We start from the raw sequence: 22,299 nt of genomic DNA, 5'->3' as shown, positions 1-22,299 counted from the left end.
AGGGTAAACTGAGGAACACTACTGATTGCCATGCTCTCACATTTGTGTAATTTTAATCAACTTTATATACAGTGATTCCAAAGTTTTTAGTTTTTAGCACAAACTCAGTTACAATAACATGGGAGCAGTAAGTAGGTCTGAGTCATATGTGGGTTGTAAATTGCTCTAAATCACACAGATTGTAAACATTTATTTGAAAGCACCAAACTATACATGGAAGATGCCATTCACAAATACACTTAACGAAGCCACCTCTCTTACATCCATAATCTCAGTGGCACATGATCATAACTGGGCAGTTTTACTTGCTGCACAATTTTTGTTTAACCCCTTAAGTATCGACCCTTTTCTTGACACAAGCTTAAAAATAACATAAAATAAAATTGTTACTATTCTTGAACCCTTTTGACAACAGGCATAATGCTGGTCTCGCCTGAAAGGTGAACCTTTGTGGTTTGTTTACTGAAAATATTGTCAAATATTACAGAAAACAAAGTTATCAAAGCTCAAACACAGTGAAAGTAGAACACGAACAACACTTTTCAATGTGTCCTTTTTGAAAGAAGCCATACAAAGCTGGCTGCAATTACAGTTTTATTCTCCAGCAATTAGAGAACAAATTTAGCAATAAATATGGTTGAACCCTAAAATACAAAGAATAAAGTGACTTAGTTCAAGTTTATTTTGTTTGGTTTTTTTTTTCCCCCATATTGAAGACAGGATACGTCAGTTGGCAACATTTACAGACATTCCGTAAATCCTCAAATTGTGGCCGGGGTTTTTTATTTAGTTAGGCTGCACAAAGCACAGGCCTTTATTTGGGGCAGGCTTGTATTCGAGGCAGGCCTTTATTTCTGCAATTGAGTACATGTGCCTTGCTTATCTGAATAAGAAATTGAGAGGATGGTATATACACCGATGAGCCAAAACATTATGACCACTCACAGATGAAGCAAATATTGTGGATTATCTTGTAATGGGGAACGTCAAGGTCTGGAATATATTAGATGGTAAGCAAATGATTGGCTCTCGTAGTCAACGTGTTGGAAAAGAAATGGGCAGGCATAGAGGGCCAAATTGTAATGGCCAGATGACTGGGACGGAGCATCTCCGAAACAGCATGGCTTGTGGGGTGCTCCGGGTCAGCATTGGCAAGTACCTACTGATAATGGTCCAAGGAGGGACAAAACCACAAACCGGCAAGAGGGTGTTGGGTGCCCAAGGGCAATGAAGGCAATCCCGTCTGGTCTAAACTGACAAAACTGTTATATTACATTAATGGCATTTGACAAACGCTCTTATCCAGAGTGACGTACAGTTGATTAGACAAAGCAGGAGACAATCCTCCCCTGAAGCAATGCAGGGTTAAGGGCCTTGCTCAAGGGCCCAACAGCCGTGCGGATCTTATTGTACTACACCGGGGATCAAACAACTGACCTTGTGGGTCCCACTCATGTACCTTAACCACTACGCTACAAGCCGCAGCAGGAAATTCTGACGATGGTTACAGAAGGAATGCGCTAGAACAGAGTGCATCGCAGCCTGTGTATGGCCCATGTTAACCCCTGGCCACCATCACAAATGCCTACAACCGGCATGCAAGCGCCAAACTGGGCCTTTAAGCAATGGAAGAAGGTTGTCTGAGCCGATGAGTCCCGTTGTTTATTACATCATGTGGATGACCGAGTATGTGTTCAGTTTCCCGAGGGAAAAGATGACACCAAGATGCACTGTGGGAAGAAGACAGAATAAGCTCTGGGCAATTCATGGGGGATTCATGTGGACCTCAATTTGACGTGTCACTTCCCAAAACATCGTTGGGGACCAGGTATTCCCCTTCATGTGACCGCTTACAGCAGAATAATGGGCCCTGACACACTGTACAAAATTGTATGAAAAAGGTTTTGAGGAACAAGTCGAGGAGTTCAAGGTGTTGTCCAAATTCCCCAGATCTCAGTCCAATCAAGCACTGCGGGATGTACTGGAACAGCAAATCTGATCCATGGCGGCTCCACCTTGCAACTTCCAGGATTTAAAGGTTCTGCTGCGAATGTTTTGGTGCCACACAGGGCACCTTCAGAGGTCTTGTAGAGTTAATGCCTCAGCGGCTGAGAACGGTTTTGGCAGCACACGGAGAACCAACAGCATATTAGGCATCTGGTCATAATGTTCTGGCTTATCAGTGTACAATCACATCAAGACAATCTACTTGAGGAAGTTACTGGATTATCCTTCCAAAAACCATCTTGCTGAAATGAATACAAGCAGATGCTGCCAGGCTGGGACACTTTTGTTGTACATAGCAACAGTCGCTATGGATGGCGGAACTTGTGAATATTTTGCAAAGATGTTCTGTTAACGAATAACGGATTACTTTTCATGTTACCGGAAATCAAAGAAATTCCTTCATTTTCATCCCTAGTTGTTATGCATACATGTTATACCCAACGAGCGGTGCTGTACGGCCAAGATGCATTCTAAAATTTGATTCTTCCCCAATCTAGAAATCACGATTCAATCTCCCGATCCGCAAAATAATGAAAATCACCACACCCATTTCACACATTCAGCATATTGAACTTTATGACAGCTTTTAAGATTGTTGAATAAATTAATTGTATTGTTCTGCAGGGGGGCTTTGTTTCTCTTCCACATCTCTTGTTCTAAATCCAAAATGGTTTCAAATGGTCGATTCTGAGGAACTAACTGCTAGCTGCTCCAGACAAGAGCTGGGACATTAGGATTTTGCAGAATAACAAGCTGGTTTTGTCCGACCCGACAGCTATTCCAATAATTATCAGACTTTAGGAGACCATTAGGTGACAGACATCATTTGATAAACATTATATTTAGCCATTTAGGAGAATGAAGATCTTTACCTGTTCAGCAAGCCCAAGGGGCAGTTTGAGCACCTCCTCCATCAGGCCAAGTTCCAGGCAAGTCTCATACAGGAACGTCAACAGCTCTTCCATGTTCAGCTTGTTAGAATGTTGCCTGAGCAGAGTCCAGGCCTCAACTATGCACCTGAATGCACATATGCACACATACAAACAAGACGCACACAACGGAACCGCACTAGTTAGATCGAGACTGTCAGAGTAGACAGGAGAACTCACATACTGGAAGTAGAAGCAGACACACCCACAACAGAAAACTAAGCACAGTAACGATCATTGCAACTGTATGGAATATTGTCTTTTTATTTTTCAGCGGCAACATGAAATGATTCAAGGAAAAAAAAAAAAAAATCACCACTGATATATATTGGATGTTCGGAAAACAGCCAATTGGCAGCAAGGTCATACAGCTTCAAGGTGATGTGTTTTTGTGAAGCACATGGAAGCTGCAAGTTCTGATCAACAACCAATAGACAGTGTTTTTCCTTTTTTCTGGAACCATTTCAAGTGGCTAAAGTTCAGATGTTCACTACTGCATCAGGTATAATTTACAAAAGACAAAGGCAATACACTCCACTGTGGTGCTGATGGTTATTGATCTTGCCCAGCTCTAGCAGAAACACAAAAAGGAAACGATGAACAATACCACGTACGGAGGCATACAAACACAAACAGAAATATCGCTGTTACCTGTTGTGGAGCAGGACCGAAAGGCAGAGCAATACTGGGCAGGTAGAGGAAATACGAGGGCTCATGGCGTGCAAGTAGCGTAAGGCAATGGCATGCTGCCCCTGGCACATCAGTGCCTGTAGGACACGCCCATGCTGCCATGCCCACAGGGAGCGACTGGTTGCTGGATGTAGAAGGAGCTCCACAGAGTTCTAAGGGGGACCAATCCAGCAAGTCAGAGGTCATGCAAAACAAACGCGAACAAACTGTAGAGCAGGACCTCTAATTGTTTTTTTGTTTTTTTTTGTAATCAACTAAATCCATGAACTGCAGATCTATGAACTAATAAATTTAATTCAAATGAATATAATTGTATTAAAGGAGTGAAATACAGATGTCCTACAGACCAGTGTCACACATTTCCTTTTACTTCATATGAAAGTACAACAGCCTTCTCAATATCATATCCCTTGTCAGAGGTATTGTCAATTCTGTGCTTTTGGTGTTATTCTGCGAGTCCATATTTAAGCATTCAAGACTAAAAAAAATAATACTGCCAGTGAAACCTCCCACATGTTAGATTCAAGTTCCAGCTTATGCCATCAGAGAAGCTGACAAGCAGTAGGCTCTAGAGCAGGGGTGGCCAACCCTGGTCCTGGAGAGCCACCGTAATGTAAATTGATGCAGTTTGCATCCATCTGAATATTTGACCACTTTTTTCTTTCCGAAATCGTTAGACTGAGAGAAACTGAAGTTTCTCTTCTTTGTTTTCTCCATTTTCTTCAAAAAAGAAATTGGAATGACAAACTGACTTATATGCATATCATATTTACGTGTGTTCCTTGAACCAATTATGGTTAATTGTGGGAGTTTATGGGGTGGGATACTAAGCTTGTGCACGAACATAAAATTTGAAGTTGATCATGAGAGATTTGTGGGCAGCTGAGCGTATGGAAGGTTTTTATAATCAGGATACACACAGGTTTCTCATTTTGTGCCGATGTTAACTTTTAGCATAGAAGTTTTACACGAGGCCCCAGGTGAGGTGAGCCAACTTAAATAGACTGCTTTAATTTAACAAGTGGAGAGAAAAAAGTAGCAGCAGACCGCTGTGCCTCCAGTAGTAGGAATGGCCACTCCAGCAATATGCCAATAATATGCCAATAATGTAGTTCTGGGGGTGATGTAATGTAGTGTTTGGCTCAACTAACTATTGAATAATTTTACAAAACCTTTGAGTTGACATCTTGTGAATGTGACACATTTGTCAGGTTACCTCATGGTCATGGTGATCCAGCAGCCACAAACCCTGTACCAGCTTCACCAAGCCAATGGGGATGGCAAACGCTGTGGGAAAAGACTCAATCGACGTGCCACTCTTATTGGGTAAAGAGTACATCACATCCAGCAACAAATATATAACCTGAGTGGAGATCACCGTCAAGGCAGCAAACATGGTTGATGTAAAACTGTGTATGGGTGTGTGTGTTTGCCCATGCTTGCAAGTGGGTACTAGGGCTGGGTTATAAAAAAAATAAATAATAATAATAATAATAATAATAATAATTGCATGTCATTTCCAGAAAGTACTGTAATAAGGATTAGACACATGGCTTGGTGATGGGGATGAATGTAATATACAGTGGATTAAAAAAATATTCAGATCCTTGACTTCTTGCATACTTTGTGCTCTAGATATAATTTTAAATGGATAAAATTGTTTTTACCCATCAAACTACACTCAATAACCCATAATGACAAAATAAAAACATGTTTTTAGACATTTTAGCAAACGTATAAAAAAAAAAAAAAAAAAAAACCTTAAATCTCTCATTTAGTATTCAGACCTTTAATTTAGGAGTCTCTACAAGCTTTGCATACCTGGGGCTGCATGAATAGAACTAGCGTGGATTTCATCTGACATTTTATCAGATGACCAGTTACGAAATCGTGCATACACGTGATTCATAAAATGGGTGTACGGATGAAAAGTAATTTTTAAGCCACATTTATGAATCACAAATATCCGTAAAAGAGCGCAGATGAGAACGGGCTTTGACTCATATTTAAGTAAATATTGTAAATCAAGTTGATTATTTCAGTTGCTACGTGATAAGTTAAACTATTTTCTTATTTTTCTTATTTCCTTTAGGCTAAATAACATGGTTTGTTAGTTACAAGTCTTCTTGCACGGTTACTCTGTTTGGCTGGCATTTCACAATTATTGATGCTAATGTGTTCCTGTGATCTAGGGAACACACAAAGCTTTAGGAATGGTTTAACACCCTTGGCCTCATCTATGCCTCACCACAATTTTATCAAGGAGGTCTACAGATAGATTAGATGGCTTTTTATCTAGGATTGCGTGGCTTGGTTTTTGCCCTGACATGCAGTGTGAATTATGGGACTGTATCTAGACAGGTGTGTGCCATGTCCAATCAATTCAATTTGCCACACATGGACTCAATTCTGCAGGAGCAGAAAGCTCGATGGTGGTTTTGCGGAAGGTAATATCTTTGTCAGAGCACCCTTACAGTACTGTGTGCAGTCTACTACAGAGGCTCTGAGAAAGGTTCAAAAAGGGCAACTAAACTGTCCCCTAGCATAAAAGTAATGAAGAAAGAAAAAAAGATGCTAAATTTCTTGAAGCTTAGTAAATCAAAACTTGAGGCAAATTTGATTTATGTATTTTAAATTCATAAAAGGGGTTAACAAAATTAACTACATAAGATTTCTTAGTTTGAGTTCTGTCGAGCGGGCATAAATAGAAATGAGCAAAATGTAAATTCCTCAAAGAAATTATTCATGCAGTGTAATCGCCAGTTCATTCTGCAGAGGCTAAGGATGGGCATCTGAGGTAATTTCACGTTTGAATATAGTCTTTTTTTTTTTGGACATTTGAATAATCAAAAGAGGGAAATAAAAGAAAGTGCTTAAGACTAGGCGTATTGTCTCTTCTGAAAAATAAAGGTCACAAACGCAAAATAAAATATTAATTCTTAACAGAAACTACAATGCGACCCTCCTTATAAAGTCATACTAATCATTCTTGCTTGCATGCCCACATGCTCAGGGGAGAGGCTCTCTAGATACCCTGCAAAATCCTAACAGGACATTTCTGTGAAATATTTTAGTCTGGATATTCGGTTATTCGAATAACCATGCACATCCCAAGTAGAGGCAGAAACTCTGGAGGTTTTTAACAAGGTTGATACTAGTTTGTGTGTAAGCACTAGGGTCCCCTTCCTGGTAGGAAAATTGCAAACACTGTTGGGCTGAATGGCCTCATCATTTTGTTATTAATTCTGTTATTAATAGTTATTTTCATATCCACTTATTACAGGTATTGTAACTGAAGAACTAAAATACAATTGAATTGATATCTATTAAAAATCGAATCTAAACCAAGAGAATCAAAATTGATTTGCAAGATTACTGCTAATACCCAGCCCTAGCGTGTAGTTAAACATGTGTATAAATATGTGAATTTCATTCATGCATTTGGACCATATATGGCAGTCAGGATACAACAGCATGTTTGGCAGACTGTTCCATATTTTCCAGTAGATGCATATCCAGCAAAGCCTGCAAAACCACAGCAGAAATAAAAGTTTAGCATAGTTTGCACATGAAGTGGTCAAAGACTTTGAGAAGAGGTGCATGGAGAGCATTTGGCTATACATGCAGTGTTGGGGGTGGGTACTGCCCAGTCCCTCCTTCGTCCCGTTTCCACAAGTCTCCAAGGCAGCCTGCATACTGGCCCACCAGACCATCAATAATGAGGCAGTCTGAACACCACTTCCCCCTGGAAGTTAGAGAGCAGGGTGGGCTCCATAAGGTCAGCAAAGTTACTTCAATGGGCACAAACAAAATACCGAGCTAGGAACCTCAATGAAATATTTAAAGAATGAGGGGAACCGAAGCACAGAGCACTTGATCGGTTGGATATAAAACAGGAGATGATTTGCCTCCTGTCCTGTTCACTAAATGTATTTAACAGCTGAAAAGCGAGTTACCTGGTTAAGTATTATTCAATTATCTTGGCTGAGCTTTTCTTTTATTTATATAATTTATATTCTCCCAATTTGGTTGGCAGTTGTACCCTAATCTATACCAATTACCCGTGTTATCTAGGATACACTGCATATGACCACGTCCCCCAGCAGCACGAATGGTTCTAATGATCCAAAAAGCGACACAACTTCACCAAGGTGCATCGTCTCCAACTGCGACTGTGACTCCGTGGCGATGTTTACACTGGGTATTACTCCCATTCGCTCAGAATTGCAGATCTGACTCAAGGCATACTGCTTTACCATTTGGTTCTGCCAAAAATAAACCTTGAGTGAAATAAATATCTAAACCAAAGCATCTAAAAGACTCCTACCTAGAGAGGCGTTGCAATTCCTCACGTCGACCAGTGTAGTAGTTTTTAATCACTGGGTAATTGTAGAAAGGCCTTGATATCTGCAGTACGTCATCATCTGTCAGATAAGTAACAAGTTAGGGTAGGCAGAAGGTGGAGGGGGGATTGAGAAGCAGTTGAGAGGGGTGAGCAAACAATGGACAGGTAGAAGAAATGGATGGGAGAGATGATGCCCACGAACTATAAATAATAAAATCATAGTATCAATGAAAACCAATATAAACGTGATTGTGATAACCGAATAAAGTGCTCACCTGACCCTTCGGGCAGAAGGCCAGTCCGGCAGAACCACAGCACAACCTGGGCATACTGAGAGATCAGGCTGGACACCACATTCTTGTTGATTAAACCCACCAATCCTGTAAGGCAGAGTACAGTCAAATTGATCATTATACCCATATGAACAGCCATGGGGAGCCTCCTGAGCACCCAAACAAAGACATTACTTGCCTTACTCATGAAAAATATTATGGAGGTAGAGCAGCAAGAACACGGCTACTATTTCTGTTACAAAGTGGCTTAACTGAGGACAAAGTGGCTTAACTGAGGATGCAGAGTGGTGCACCACCACAATTACATTCTTTGGGAAAGATCCCTGTATATTTTTGCATTGATGTTTCCCTATTCAATAAGCTTTTTGTTTAAAGAAGTAACATGTTGATTGGTCACATTTTCTAGGTTTTTTATGCGATCTGCACAAGAGGGCATTGAAGAAACACAGTGAAAGTATTAAATATGTCCGTTCTTTAGTTCTGGAGAAATCAGTGGTTAAAATGTATTGTCCTATTTTTAACCGGTTGAGAATGTGCATCACACAAGGATAACCACTCCCCTATAACTGGTGACCCACAGTTTGCGTCGCAGGCCTCCAGGCAAGACAATGCAAATATTTGAATAACATCAGGCTCACTTAAATGAAAGTGCCTTTTTAAGACTAAGGACTATTTCTGGTTATATTCAGGTAACTAGCTGGCTAACGTTAACTAAAGTTTACTTTCATGAGGTGACATTATTGATAAGGTTAGCTAGCTAGTTTGCTTTCATAAGAATGTTAGTTATGCTTTTATCTTAACTTGGCAAGCTAGCTAGCAATGGATAAGCCCGCGTTCTTACATTAGCTATCCATTGTTGATATACTATGTTAGCTAGCATGTGAACATTCAGTTTCCCAAGATGAGCACGTATCGTGGAGGTAGCTATGTTGATATGGTAAAAAAGAATGTGTGGAAAGTGGGGGCACAGTCTGTCAATCATAGCAAATTGACAGTTCTCATAAGCCAGACAGTTTGGGTGAACTTCAAAAAATGTAGGCTTCGAAAAATAAGCTAAAAACAATTAAATGATTGAATAATAAAAAAATTATGCACATTTGTTTTGTCATTAGCAAAAGACAACTGACAAATATCACATTCAACCAGCATGTTACCTTTAATATGCTGGCAAATTACCTCTTTTCTAAACAGTTGTCTTGGAGTCACTCCTTAACCGAACCTAGAGTGGGTTATGTCGTCACTCCATTCATTGGGATGTCGACTTCATTTTGTTACCTTGCAGCCCTGAAGACTGATTTTAACTTTTTGTGTTAAAATACTAGGCCACAGGAAAATAACAAAAAATCTACTTTGGTATTGGCATTTTGCCAAGACATTTAATATTGATACACCCATTTCGATTTAAACAATCTGCGATAAGGAGCCTGTCTTTAGTAGGCTACAATTACAATTGAAATCACGTTTTACGATAAACTGCAATTCCCTGTGCTCGTATTCTTTCTAAGTAGACCAACATTATATTGTAGGCCTCGAAATACAAACTTTAAAATAGATAATAAAAACGTATAGACACTGTTTAGAGAATGAGGTTGTGTAATTGTTTGCTCATAAGACGGTATGATATGGGGAGGGGGGAAATCGATGGGAATGTAGTTTTTAGACCGTGTCAGTGGAACGTGTATATTGGTTTGTTTATATCTGCAATGAGGATAAATAAACCCTTTCTTTTTTCTCTAACTTATAAGCCAGGGTATGTTTTTTTTTCTTGAACAAGGCACACAGCAACTGAGGTTTCACCTTATCAGGAGCATTGAAATCTACAGTCATTCAAGTTAACTGAACACACATTAGCACTCCCACTGAGGCGGGCGTGGGGAGGGTGAAGAAATGCAAACTGATCTGAAACCTCACTTTGTCCCTCATAAGTTCCCAAGACAGTAAACCCACAGCCAAAAATGAACACTATCATTGTTTTCAGGTCACTTGTAATGTTACATCCCTGTCTAGCTTTGCAAACGAATATTAACCCCAGCTGAAAAAAAAGAGCTCAAGCTAGCTTTTGAAACAACAGTAGCTGGTTGATCAGTTAGACCAGCTCCATACTCAACATGGTTTGAAACAGCAGGGTAGCTGGTATATCAAGCTAGTCATAGCTGGACTTTACACCATAGACAGCTAACATCAGCCAAGTGGTATAACAAACATTTGTTTACTTTAACGTTAAGTTAATGTTTGTACTGATGAGCAAAAGTTAACAACATCCCGTCTCTATAGGCTAATGTTTCCCATCAGCCTCACATGAAAGCTAGCATTAGCTAGCTATTTTCAATTTATTTGGATGAAATGAGTTAGTCATTCAAATTTAGTTATGCTTTCTGTGTCTGTTTGCAAGCATCACGTCATTACAAAAACTTTTTTAAATCCCTTGTTTTGACACGGTGAACATAGGCTACTCTTTAGGCTTTTTAAAAAGCCTAAAACTTTGTTCCTCTACATTTAATGTTTTTTCTGTAATGGCTATGCATGGGCATTGTAAAAAATAATAAAAAAATCATGAAAATAAAATAATAATTCATTTTCTGATTTAGATGATTAGAAAGAACTTTATTTGAAATATTATTTTAAGCAAAGTAATGATTATAAAATTTCTGTAAGCTGGAAGATAAAATAAAATGTTCCCTTTTATTATATACACAAGAAAGTTTCAAAATGTTGTTAGTCTTTTTGTTTTTTGCGCTTTCACACTCCGCTTTCTTACTTGGACATGTTCTTGGCAGAGTGGTGGCAGCCAGTAGATTCAGGGCAGCTCCTAATTCCAGCGGATGTTAATATGACGCTTGACGCACGTGACTTTGATACATTACCATTATAATTTCTTTGACGTTGAGATTTTGACTGAAGGCTGATACTGACAGTCAGAATTTTCTTTCAATTCTCGCGGTTTATTTACTTCTTTTTTTTTTTTTGGGTCTTTTACCACTTGGGGCCCATGGGTAAGCTTCTTCAGTAAAACTGCCCTGCTCGTTAATCTTAAGTGTGGAAAAAAAAAAACACCTTCATCCATATTTCAGTGAATATGAATCATAACACTAAACATGCTCGCTCATGTACAGTATTTTCATATTTTTAAGGTACAAAGAATGCATTTACAATACCTTTTTAGAACAAGAATCTACCCAGCACTTACTGCAATATACAAATAAGCATGAGTATAAATGAAAAACAGACTTCTCCATTTCAATGCATCCAAGCAGTTTTTCATTTGAAAATGCTCACTGTATCAGCTAACAACTCCGTTTCGCAATTTAGAACTTCGCTACATGCCACGACAAGAGCTGGTACTGGTTATGGGTTAGCCAACCCTTTTTCTGAAAGTCGTATTAAATTGTAAACGTGTGGTGCAGGGTGGAGCTGGTTCAAACAGCAATTAAAATGCATAATACAATGTATCAGAACTAGTAGTGTTATAGAAATGTGGATGTTGTTAATGTTTATACTTATCAGCTAACGTTAACTTAACGTTCAGTAAACAAGTTAGCTAGCCAACATTAGCTGTTGATATTTGCGTCTAAAGCCAGCAATATGTTACAAGCAATATATTATAAAGTTAGATAACTTCATGTAGGGAGGGCAAAAATGAGCTTTAGAGCGTAGACCGCTTTGTGTCACAGAAAACATAGTTTGTGCTACTGTGTTTTTGGCCTTAACTGGTCCCCATGAGGTTAGTATGATGTAGCCAGCATAAGCCAATAGTATTAACCCATACAATTAGCTTTTTAACAGTACTTGGTCAGTAGAACAATAAAAACTAAAGCATTCGATTACAGTCAAAGGCATTGAAAATTGCACCATCCATAAACAGCTAAATTCCCACTATACGATCGATTTAAATCTTTAAAAGTTATATTCGTGATGCCAGTGCCAAAGAGGATATAACCTATACTCTCATATTTGCCAACTGATGGTGGTTGCGTGAAAAGAAAACCATAAACCACAATGGACAATCCCATTCATGTGACCTAAAATAAACACTGATTGCTCCATCTCTTCTGTCTGCCCACAAAGTATGTCTATTACAATTCTAGCGATATTTAGAAAAATATTGGACAAATTTCAATTATTTTTTCAGTCTGCATAACCATTAGAACTCATATTCCACACAGGAAAAATATTTATTTTCTCTTGCGATGAGGATAAACTTTTCACGTCATGTCCACTCTCCTATGGAATAGCATATAGGATTACATTGAGCCTATAGAAATTAGTTTATTAACACACACCACCTACGTGTTACACTAGTTGTTACTGTGTTAATATAATCAATCAAGTGATCAAAAGAGTTACTGACACCAGCAAATACTTTTGGTTGTACCTTTCTGTGTGAGTTGATGAGCCTCATTCAGTAGGCAGTGGAAGATGGCACTGAGGTTACCCAGCAGGCGTTGGCTGTGCTGCAGTAGCTGGAGGGTTTGAGGGTCTGTGAAGTTGGAGGAGCAGTCAAACAGGGGGGCACCTGGAAGGTACAGAGAGAATATTGATGATTGAGCACAGTGTTCATTGAGTGCACATTCCAGCTATATTTATAGTGTTTTTCATACAATATGTTCAAAGCAATCTTCAAATAGGGTGAAAGATATTAGTAGACACTGAAAGGAATTGGCAATACAAAGGCAAAAGTAGCGGTTAATGTCAGGCAAAATACACACTAGACCCCTGCAATAGGATTGGGTCCAACAGGTCAGAAGTATGGGACAGATTTACTCTACTGCGGGCTGTCAGAATCATGTTTGCAGGATGAAAAATAGCATTTAACATATTACAAAAAACACTAAATTAGTACATTGCTTAAAGGTACAATAAGTAATATTTTAGAATTAAAACATTGTTACAAGATCACAAATCCCATTCGAGTTTCAAAATATGCAGTTTAACAAACAGAAATAAAAATAAATTGAGAATTCGTTCCGGCATGCTAGTAACTAGGGTGAGGTGGTTGCTATAGGGGTGTAACGGTATGTGTATTCATACGGACCTTATGGTTCAGTGCATGCAGTCGTACAGAGAATATGCGGTAGCCTATGTGCGAAGATTGAGGAACATAGAGCAAAACCAAATTTCGCAAAAGTGAGTTCAACCCGTAAGCCTTAAGGTGTAAGCCGTTAGCAAGTTAGCAACATGCCATGTTAAGCTTAGCTCAAGCTGACTGGTGTCTGACTGAGTCAGTCACAATATGGCGAGTGCAAATGACATACAGGAGCTAGAAATCAGCCGTACGGGAAGTTTTTGGGTTCCCGTGAACTACGACAGCAATGGAGAGTGAGTGGTGGATTGGACGAGGACGGTGTGTCGGCGTTGTTTGACAGTTGTAGGGTATGTGTGCGGAAACAGATCTAACTTGTTAAAGCATACAGTGGTGGAACTGTAACTGTCTGTTCAAAATGAGGCACAGCCTCATGCATTTGGGGTTTTTTGCTTCTTCCCGTTGTGCCGAACTGGTACCGAACCGTGATGTCCAAACTGTGGTGACTTCGGTGTACCGTTATACCCCTAGTTGCTATGCAACATTAGTAAACTGTAACATTCTACAGCCAAACTTGCGAGCTAGTTAGCCTTCAAGCTACCGAGTGAGCAAACAAAGGTATATGCCTTTTTTATGTTTATTTGTACATTCCCATTGTGCAAGCACTGAAAAACTGTCCAACATTAGAGGGATCAAAGCGAGCTAAGAAAAAAGAAAAGGGAAAAAAAACCCCCAAAAAACAATGTGTTTAATCGACGCATCTTCTGAATTGTATATTTTCGTTCTTATATTAGAACATGATTTTTTTACGTAGAGAAATGGTATCAAGGATTATTAGAATATGCCTATTATTGTCTGGTCAGGGTTGTAAAACATTAGCGTGGTGTGGGGGAGCCTGCTGTTTTATTGCCTTGCTTTGCAAATGAGGCATCTAAATTGCTGTTCTCACAAACAAGTCTTTTTAACAATCGGTATCACCATCACATGGTTTAATTACATCACAGTTTTTATTATCTTAGAAATATAAACCTAACAATAATTTGGGACGTCAACGACTCAACCAAAAGGGGGCAGCGTGGATGGGATTAATGGCTCAGCCCAGGTCAACCAACGTCACACATGACTCTGTTGCTATAGGTTACTTGATCTGTGCATGGTGCGATGTGTAAAAACTAGTCGGCCTTTTGACTGCCTGTAGAACATACAGTAGCTATATAAAATGGCAATCTCTATATTGGCTACATATTTGCAAAACTATTATCTTGAAGCATTCACACCTGAGGACCAGTACCAGTCTCCTATTGGTGGATAGGGGACTTGCATTAAAAAAATGGCACACTATGGCTATATTTCTAAAATTGTGGAAGGAGAAGCATATTGCATTTACAGGGTTTTACATTTTAAAGTCCAAAGCCCAATGGCATCTGCACTAGAATTTCTTGTGTTAATGCATCATTTTTACTGCCGTCAAGCACTTCCATAGCCTTAAATGCAGTGACAAAGGTACATGACTGGGACCCACAAGGTCAGTGGATCGATCCCCGATGTAGCCACACCAAGATCCGCACAGCCATTGGGCCCTTGAGCAAAGGCCCTTAACCCTGCATTGCTCCAGGGAAGGACTGTCTCCTGCATTGTCTAATCGACTGTATGTCGCTCAAATGCAGCCTCCCTCTCCTCTGTCCTCATCCTTCTAGATCTCCCTGTTGCCTTTCACACTGTGGATCACTCCATCCTCCTGTCCTCCCTGTCGGCAAGGGGGATCTGTGGCACAGCCCTGAACTGGATTAAGTCCTACCTCTCTGGTCACTCCTTCCAGGTTGCCTGGGCTAGTACAGTATCGACACCTCGGCCCCTTGCCACAGGAGTTCCCCAGGGCTCAGTCCTAGGCCCGCTTCTTTTCTCTCTTTACACTCGTTCCCTTGGCCCTATTATCACTGCACATGGTCTATCCTACCACTGCTATGCAGAGGATGCCCAACTCTTCATCTCATTCCCACCATCTGATACACAGGTTTCAGCCCGTATCTCTGCTTGCCTGAGTGACATCCAGAGCTGGATGGACAACCACCATCTAAAGCTCAACCCAGGTAAGACTGAAATGATATTCATCCCCATCTGGATCTCCATTTGCCTAGGGGATACCTCACTGACGCCATCACCCTGTGCGAGGAACCTTATATAATAATAATATTTTTTAAATCCAATGATCAAATAGGCCCTGGTCCTTATCTTTGTTGCGCAGGGAGCAGTTGAAATTGTACTTCCCTCTCGGGTCTTTCAGCGCACTTATCCCTGGTTACGGGTATGCACTTTGCACTTTGTTGTATGTCACTCTGGATAAGAGCATCTGCCAAATGCCATTAATGTAATGTCATATAAATTCTTCAGTAACTCAAAAAGAACCTGTGGGAAACTAAAAACAGTGTAATTTCATTCAAAAATGTTTCAATGGTGTTTGTTTGGGCACGCCTGTGAGACTCACAAATGCCATCAAGCTGTTCCTTAGCAAGCACCACCTTATTCCAGGCCCACTCTAAAATGTAGCGCAGGTTCACAGCTGATCCTGGTTGCTCTGGGTAAAAAGGAAGAGAACATTCAAGGGTTACTGCAAAGGAAAAACAGAATGACCATGACCATCTCCACAATGACAGTAGCCATCAGGCTACCCAGGGCTGCACCAGACTAAGGATTTTATTTTTTTATTTTTTCCCTGAGCCTGACACCTGACCTGATGGGTCGCGTATGCGTAGCAGTACCGAAACAAGTTATAGGCATTCTGTTACACCAGAAGCATTCTTCTATGCACAGTCCATCAGTGTATTCTCGAGGACCCCTCCAAAGTCTTTTAGCAATCCCTTGTACGTAAGTATTAATTAAACTTTTGTTAATATCACACTCACCTGCTTGCATTTTATAAAGAATTTAAAGAAGGCTACTTTACTCTTGTTAGCTCTAGTTTCATGTTTTTTCATAGTTATGTATGATTAGATTAGTCTTGACACATTTCAATTTTCCAGACAGTAACAGCATTTGCTATAAGAGCTGGGCTATAAGGCCTAAAATCTATGTCACAATATATTTTCAATTTTGGACGATATATATCATATGTGCTTTTTTCCCCCTCCTAATTTCATCAGATGCTGCTTTAAGAGGAATACAAGGTTCAGAGCTAACCATTCCCTTGAGTTATTGAGTTAATCAATGCAGTTATCAAAGTAATCCTCCTTTGTGAAACAGGGCCCAGAGCTGGACATTAAAGATTTTTCAATCAGTGTTACACTCTTTTTTCAGGAGATTATCCAGGGTGCCAAATTCCTTTCTCTTATTTACATATTATTCACGTTTTAAATGTAATACACTGTGTGATGTTTCAAATATGAATAATTTCGTCTATTCTAGCTGTTAAAAATATGCAACATTTACATTGCTAAGTTGAATTATTTACAGTGAACTAAATGCTGAGAAATTGGTTAATGTCTCTCAGAAAAAGGACAATTGAGGTTTTTCATTCATAATTTCAGTATAATACGTTTTAAATACTGTCAGTAGAAGTCACAATGTTTAAATAATTGGAAGCTAAAAGTGTGAAAATGGCAATTTACAGCACTGGTTTCAAAAATAATTAAATGATAATCTTTTATAGTGGTTTCGGCAATCAAGAAGGTTTGATAGCAGGTATGCCCATTCTCTGCTTTCCTGCGTTGCAGCTTATGGGACATGCAGTGCGAGAATGGACAAGGAGTGGTGTTTTGTAACCTCAAAAGCAATCGCAGCTCCGACAGCAGTCGTGAATTAAAATTAATTTGACTGAATTCAGGCAGCCTTGTCCATGACCTGCAAGTGGAAACCACTAGTAACGGAAAAAGGAGCAGAAGGCAGGGCAACCTGGACTTTTGTAGGGCACGCTACGCAGCCCAGATCACTCCACGTCACACGTGACGTTGTTGGCATACGTTACACAACCTGCGGCTGGTATGACGTGGAATATATTCAGTAGTGGGCGACATTAAGAGCAGTCGTCCGGCAGTCGGGGGGGTTACCGGTTCAATCCCGCCCTGTGTGCGTTTATGAATGGGCGAATGATAAGCGTTGTACAGGTGAATAACGGTGCTATTTAAATGCCAACCATTCACCATTTAGTTTAAACTGCCTCTGGCGGTCTGGAAGAATGAAATAGAACCACTGTTATCACGTAAATGTATTCAACAATTCTACCACCTAAATAAATATAAATAATCATCTGTGCTGGGTCCCATCTGCAAATTCAATTTCCCTCTATGGAATACGACAGATGGAAGAATGAAAACTGTGCCGGACAGGAAGAACAAATCCCTCCCTCACCTTCGGACAGCCACTGCTTGATGCAGCCAGTGATGAGCCCCAGAGAGCTGGTTTCCACAGCAGTGGACAGAATAGCATCAAGCTGCTCCTCCTGGAACCAGTGATAGAGAGAAAGAGTTAGCGGTGATAACTATCTTCAAAACCTGTCTGTATATTGTAATAGTGCGAACTGGGCTTGATCCCAGTGACTAGTTTTGAAAAAACAGGTCACTGCCTTAGTCTTAAAGCAGCAGTTGGTAAGTTTTTTAGTACGATACCGGGGAACGGAAAAGTTGAATTGGTAGCAGCCACAGAAAGAAAAGAAAAAAAAGATTGTATGCCTGACATTTTGGTTTATAACCAGAGTGCTTACATTTACATTCACATTTTTGTCATTTGGCAGACGCTTTTAATCCAAAGCGATTTACAAGTGCATAGGTTCAAAGTCAAAGTCAAAGCATCACATCCATAACTAGGAAAATACACATGGAATGCTGTACATATCGTCGTCATCATAAGTGCAATTTCTTATTTTTTTTGGGTTAGACAAGGAGGATAGGGATATCAGAAAGGGGGGTGGGGGAAATCACAAGGGGGGACTAACAGTGAGGGATTCTGCTGTCCTGACAGTGGTAGGCAAGTCATTCCACCACTGAAGAACCAGAACAGAAAACAGGCGTGAACGAGCAGCTCGACCGCCAGGTGCACGCAGAGAGGGAACCATAAGGCGACCAGAGCTGGCAGACCGGAGTGGTCTAGCTGGGGAGTAGGGAGTGATCAAGGATTGTATGTAAGGTGGGGCAGTCCCCTTAACAGCCTGAAATGTCACCACTAGGGCCTTGAATTGGATGTTGAAGAAGGATCAGCAAGGTTTGATAATGAGACAGTACTTGCCAAATATAGCACAATTGCCCCTTTCATTCTGCTTCACCTGCACAATTCTGCCACCTCAATGGAATGCTCCCAAAACTATTGCGGTGAAATAGTATGATGTAAACGTTAGGTTCTCCATATGCAGTATACCACTGCTCTCACCATTGCACCCCTAGCAGCGTTTGAATGCTCAAAATTGTACATTTAATCAATGTTGCCACCTAAGTATCATGGTGACTATTACTCATAACAATATGTAATTCGGTAGCTGTTTCTCAGAAGGAAATGTCAGCTAACGTTATCCATGTTGCAGGTGAAGTACCCTGCTTGCCGGATGTAACCAATAAGAGTAGTTATCAATGTGATCAGACTCCTGCATCAGGGAGAAAGTTGCCCCAAAACATGCTCTGCCACATAACGGTTCACCATAGCAGCCCATTATACTATTGGAATAGCGTTACATGAAGTTACTTTGGAAAATAAAATTAGTAGCCACTGCAGCTAGTAATGTTAACCTACAAAAATACACTCTCAATGCAGTGTGTCAAAATACAGATATATACGGCAAATGGGTTGCATGCAAAAAAGAATAGGTTACATTATGTTACGGAACTGGCATTGCAAATCCCAGTTCTTTCCAGCCAAGGGCCTGAAATGAATCACATTGTCACAAGGAAAGACCTGTACATCTTAAAAGCACAAGACATGGCCAAAATGGCTTGAACAACAATTTATTATTGTGCACAACTGTGCTGTGGGGAAGAAAGGAAGGAAGCAGGGAGCAAGAGAGAGAACAAATATACCTGCGAGAGTACATTAGGCTGCACATCCACCAGATGGGGGGAAAAGAGGCCTGACATCAAGCAGCGAGAGTAGCCATCTGGGATGGTCTGGCTCAGGCTGGGTGCAGACTTCTTCAAGAACCTCAATGTCTGAAACAGAGGAAACTGCATCAGCTAGTTTCTGGCTGCAGAGGTGTGTACATGGGGGGGGGGGGGGGGGGAAGAAGGGAGAAAAAAAAGCCAGACTTGGTCAAAACAAACCTCCTTCTGATATCCGGAACATGTCACGTGAATGATTCCAGAGTTCAGCAAACACGTTGCATCTGCAATGGTAAAAAGCATTACAGTAAAAACAAAAAAGGCACCACCACATCTATTGTAGTGAAAACCACTGGGTTGAGAAACTTGCCAAAGTTGTAGGTGGTGGGGTTGAAGAATTGTTCAGGAAGAGGGCACGTGTATGGCAGACCCCTGCTCAGGGTACGCTCGTGCACTGCAATATCCAGCAGGGAGCAGGGCGAGGTCAACTCCACCACAGCATCCAAAGACCAGACAGCCATGTATGGACAGTTATGCAGAGACTCGCCGGCTCTGATCACACAAGCACAGACCATAACTCATAAACAAAACTGTTAGTGATGGTTCACTTCCTGGGAGACCTGATTTTACTGTAAAGGGACATTATGCCTATGCATGGGGTATTATGTATATTTAATAACAGTGGAACCTTGTTACTATGCACTGCTGCAATGCTAGAATGCAAATTCAGAGGTCAAGTCAACAGAAGCATGGCAGTAATGAACTTGCAGTCTTAATCATTTTGAAAGCTGTTTTTTGGGAAAATACTTTCATTTGAAAATTCAAATAGACTTTGGTTGATTCTGAATAATTAATAAAACACACAACACGTTGGAAAGTAAAATTTGTAAGCTCTATTATTTTTTGGTTTAGTGTTTTTTTGCACATATTTAAGGTTGCCAATAATTCCAGAGCCCACTGAATGTGACATTTTGTTCATTTTAAAGTCCTCCAGTGCAGTGTGAAAGATATAAAGACTCACCATAATGGAGTAACAAACCCCTTTTTTTTGTATGGTCTTACAGATGGAGATCATACTTTATCGGTCTCTGAGTTGCAATGTACTCATATTTCATTTGATGTTTTGCCTACGTGGCAAGAATGCCGCGGGCTGGGAAAAATACTTGCGAGGTGCAACATGGAAAATGTTACATGAAAGTAATGAAACCAAGCCATCACTGCTTCATGGTTGGATTAGCACTGGCCAATATTTTAATCAACCAAGACAAAATTGGCAGCGCACAATGAAAAGCTTAATTTTAAATAAGCAATCCGTACCAGCAAACACGTGCCATGCACCTAGAACACAGTCTAGCAGTCTGCATGTAATAAACAGAAAGGACACAGTGTATAGAGGATATCGGAACTAGATCTTACCTCAGAGAGTCTGGCATTTGGGCATGGTACCATCTATTGATGTCAAAAAGCCCAACATATGTTGTGGGCCTGCCCTGCCCATATGACTTCACTTGCCAGCTGAATATTGACACACTGGTGTCAGGAGAAGCACCTGGAGAAAAAGTGGTAATACAACTTACTGAAAAAGATTAAATGTTTGACCCGTCAGATCATAATTGTCATTTTTATTGCTTGCTCAGGACTGGTGAAAAACTACACCACCCACAATACTAAAGCGCTATCACGGAGATGTCCACCACTCAGTTTTGTGGGTGAACTTTCTATGAAAAGCACAAAGTTTGCATCAGTCAGCAACTTGTTCCACTCCACCATGGACCAACACTGCTATATATACAAGAAAGTGCTAAATATAAAACATAACTAACCTAAAATATACACAATTACTATCCGTTTAAAACGCGAAAGTGAGTGGAAAGCGATTTGATTACAGTCTTTTTTCCCTTTTTCTAAAGAATTTTTTTCTTCAACAAATGTTTTACAATATCATTATTCGTCTGGTAGATGAATGGTTCACTTCATGGCTTATAAAGCTTCAGCTAACTTTCTGAAATATTTATGGCAAATATGAATGGCAAAATCTCTTTCGGAACCAAAGGGGTGCCAGTGAGCCTTTTTCAATGATCGAAAGGGATTTACAATGGTCTTGTAAACGAGCCTTGTAGCTTGCGATCACGACTGACGACCGACAAATCAACAAATTGTTAACATCCTTACTGGGGGTATACTGAAATTCATAGGCATGACTAAATCAGGCCTTGCACTCAAGCTCTCGGTGTTTGTGCCAGGTAACTTATTTTGATATATTTCTCCTTCCTGGGAATTTTATGTGACACTGTATGAGAAATGGGGATTGATGAGAAATGATGAGACCTTCATTCATGCTATCATCACGATCAGGGTGGTGCCGGAACTTCTCAATGGTTTGACAGTCCAGTAGGCGTGTGTGGGTGGCCTGAGCCCTGGAGGGGAAGGTGGTGACATTCAGGTCCTGGCTGTAGCGTTCCTCACAGTATTCCAGACCCTAAGGGACATACAGTGTGCATACGTTACAAACTTTTACAACACACTCACAACACAACATTTCTCATCTCACTCACAATAGAGGACCATCCACAACAGCATTCATCAGCCCGTCACTCACTCAAACACAGCCTTCTGAATTGCCAAAAATCACACACCACACTCACAGCACGCAACTCAGAAGATTGGTGTTTCAAACCCGAGTGTAGCAATGATAAGATCCATGCAGCTGTTGGGCCCTTGAGCAAGGCCCTTAACCCCACAATGTATCGAAGGTTATGATGGTGTAAGCCAGCAATGAAGGAACATGCTGCATGCTTCCTGAACTCATTAAAAGGTGTTTGCAATAGGCAGCAGAGTAGCCAGTATATATTTACCTCGTAAAGTATCTTTCCCAGGGCTAGACACTTCCTCTCTCCGAAGGCCAATTGAAGCAGGTGGAGACTGACAACATCCGCCTCACTGGACAAAGAACCAGTGGAAGATTTGCATGAGCAATTCTAAGAAAATTGCAACTGAA

The 22,299-nt window shown here is 40.4% G+C and overlaps 1 protein-coding gene across 1 annotated transcript in view; it reads right to left on the bottom strand.

Annotated features, from left to right (window-relative positions):
- The window catches only part of ahctf1 (AT hook containing transcription factor 1), a 180,049-nt gene that overhangs the window by 48,209 nt on the left and 109,541 nt on the right, over positions 1-22,299 (bottom strand). The window contains exons 7-22 of the mRNA XM_061241130.1: positions 22,157-22,241; positions 21,630-21,780; positions 20,718-20,850; positions 19,672-19,853; positions 19,524-19,585; positions 19,284-19,412; positions 17,629-17,719; positions 15,770-15,859; positions 12,637-12,777; positions 8,247-8,351; positions 7,954-8,050; positions 7,248-7,371; positions 7,095-7,151; positions 4,843-4,989; positions 3,588-3,778; positions 2,880-3,024 (exon numbers count right to left, since the gene is read on the bottom strand). Of these exons, the coding sequence (XP_061097114.1) occupies positions 2,880-3,024; positions 3,588-3,778; positions 4,843-4,989; positions 7,095-7,151; positions 7,248-7,371; positions 7,954-8,050; positions 8,247-8,351; positions 12,637-12,777; positions 15,770-15,859; positions 17,629-17,719; positions 19,284-19,412; positions 19,524-19,585; positions 19,672-19,853; positions 20,718-20,850; positions 21,630-21,780; positions 22,157-22,241 (1,930 nt within the window). The remainder of the gene's footprint in view (positions 1-2,879; positions 3,025-3,587; positions 3,779-4,842; positions 4,990-7,094; positions 7,152-7,247; positions 7,372-7,953; positions 8,051-8,246; positions 8,352-12,636; positions 12,778-15,769; positions 15,860-17,628; positions 17,720-19,283; positions 19,413-19,523; positions 19,586-19,671; positions 19,854-20,717; positions 20,851-21,629; positions 21,781-22,156; positions 22,242-22,299) is intronic.

Source organism: Conger conger, chromosome 5, assembly GCF_963514075.1.
Source record: "Conger conger chromosome 5, fConCon1.1, whole genome shotgun sequence".
Taxonomy (NCBI): domain Eukaryota; kingdom Metazoa; phylum Chordata; class Actinopteri; order Anguilliformes; family Congridae; genus Conger; species Conger conger.
The sequence above is the reverse complement of the archived record's forward strand: the minus strand, read 5'-3'. Positions and strand labels throughout refer to the sequence as shown.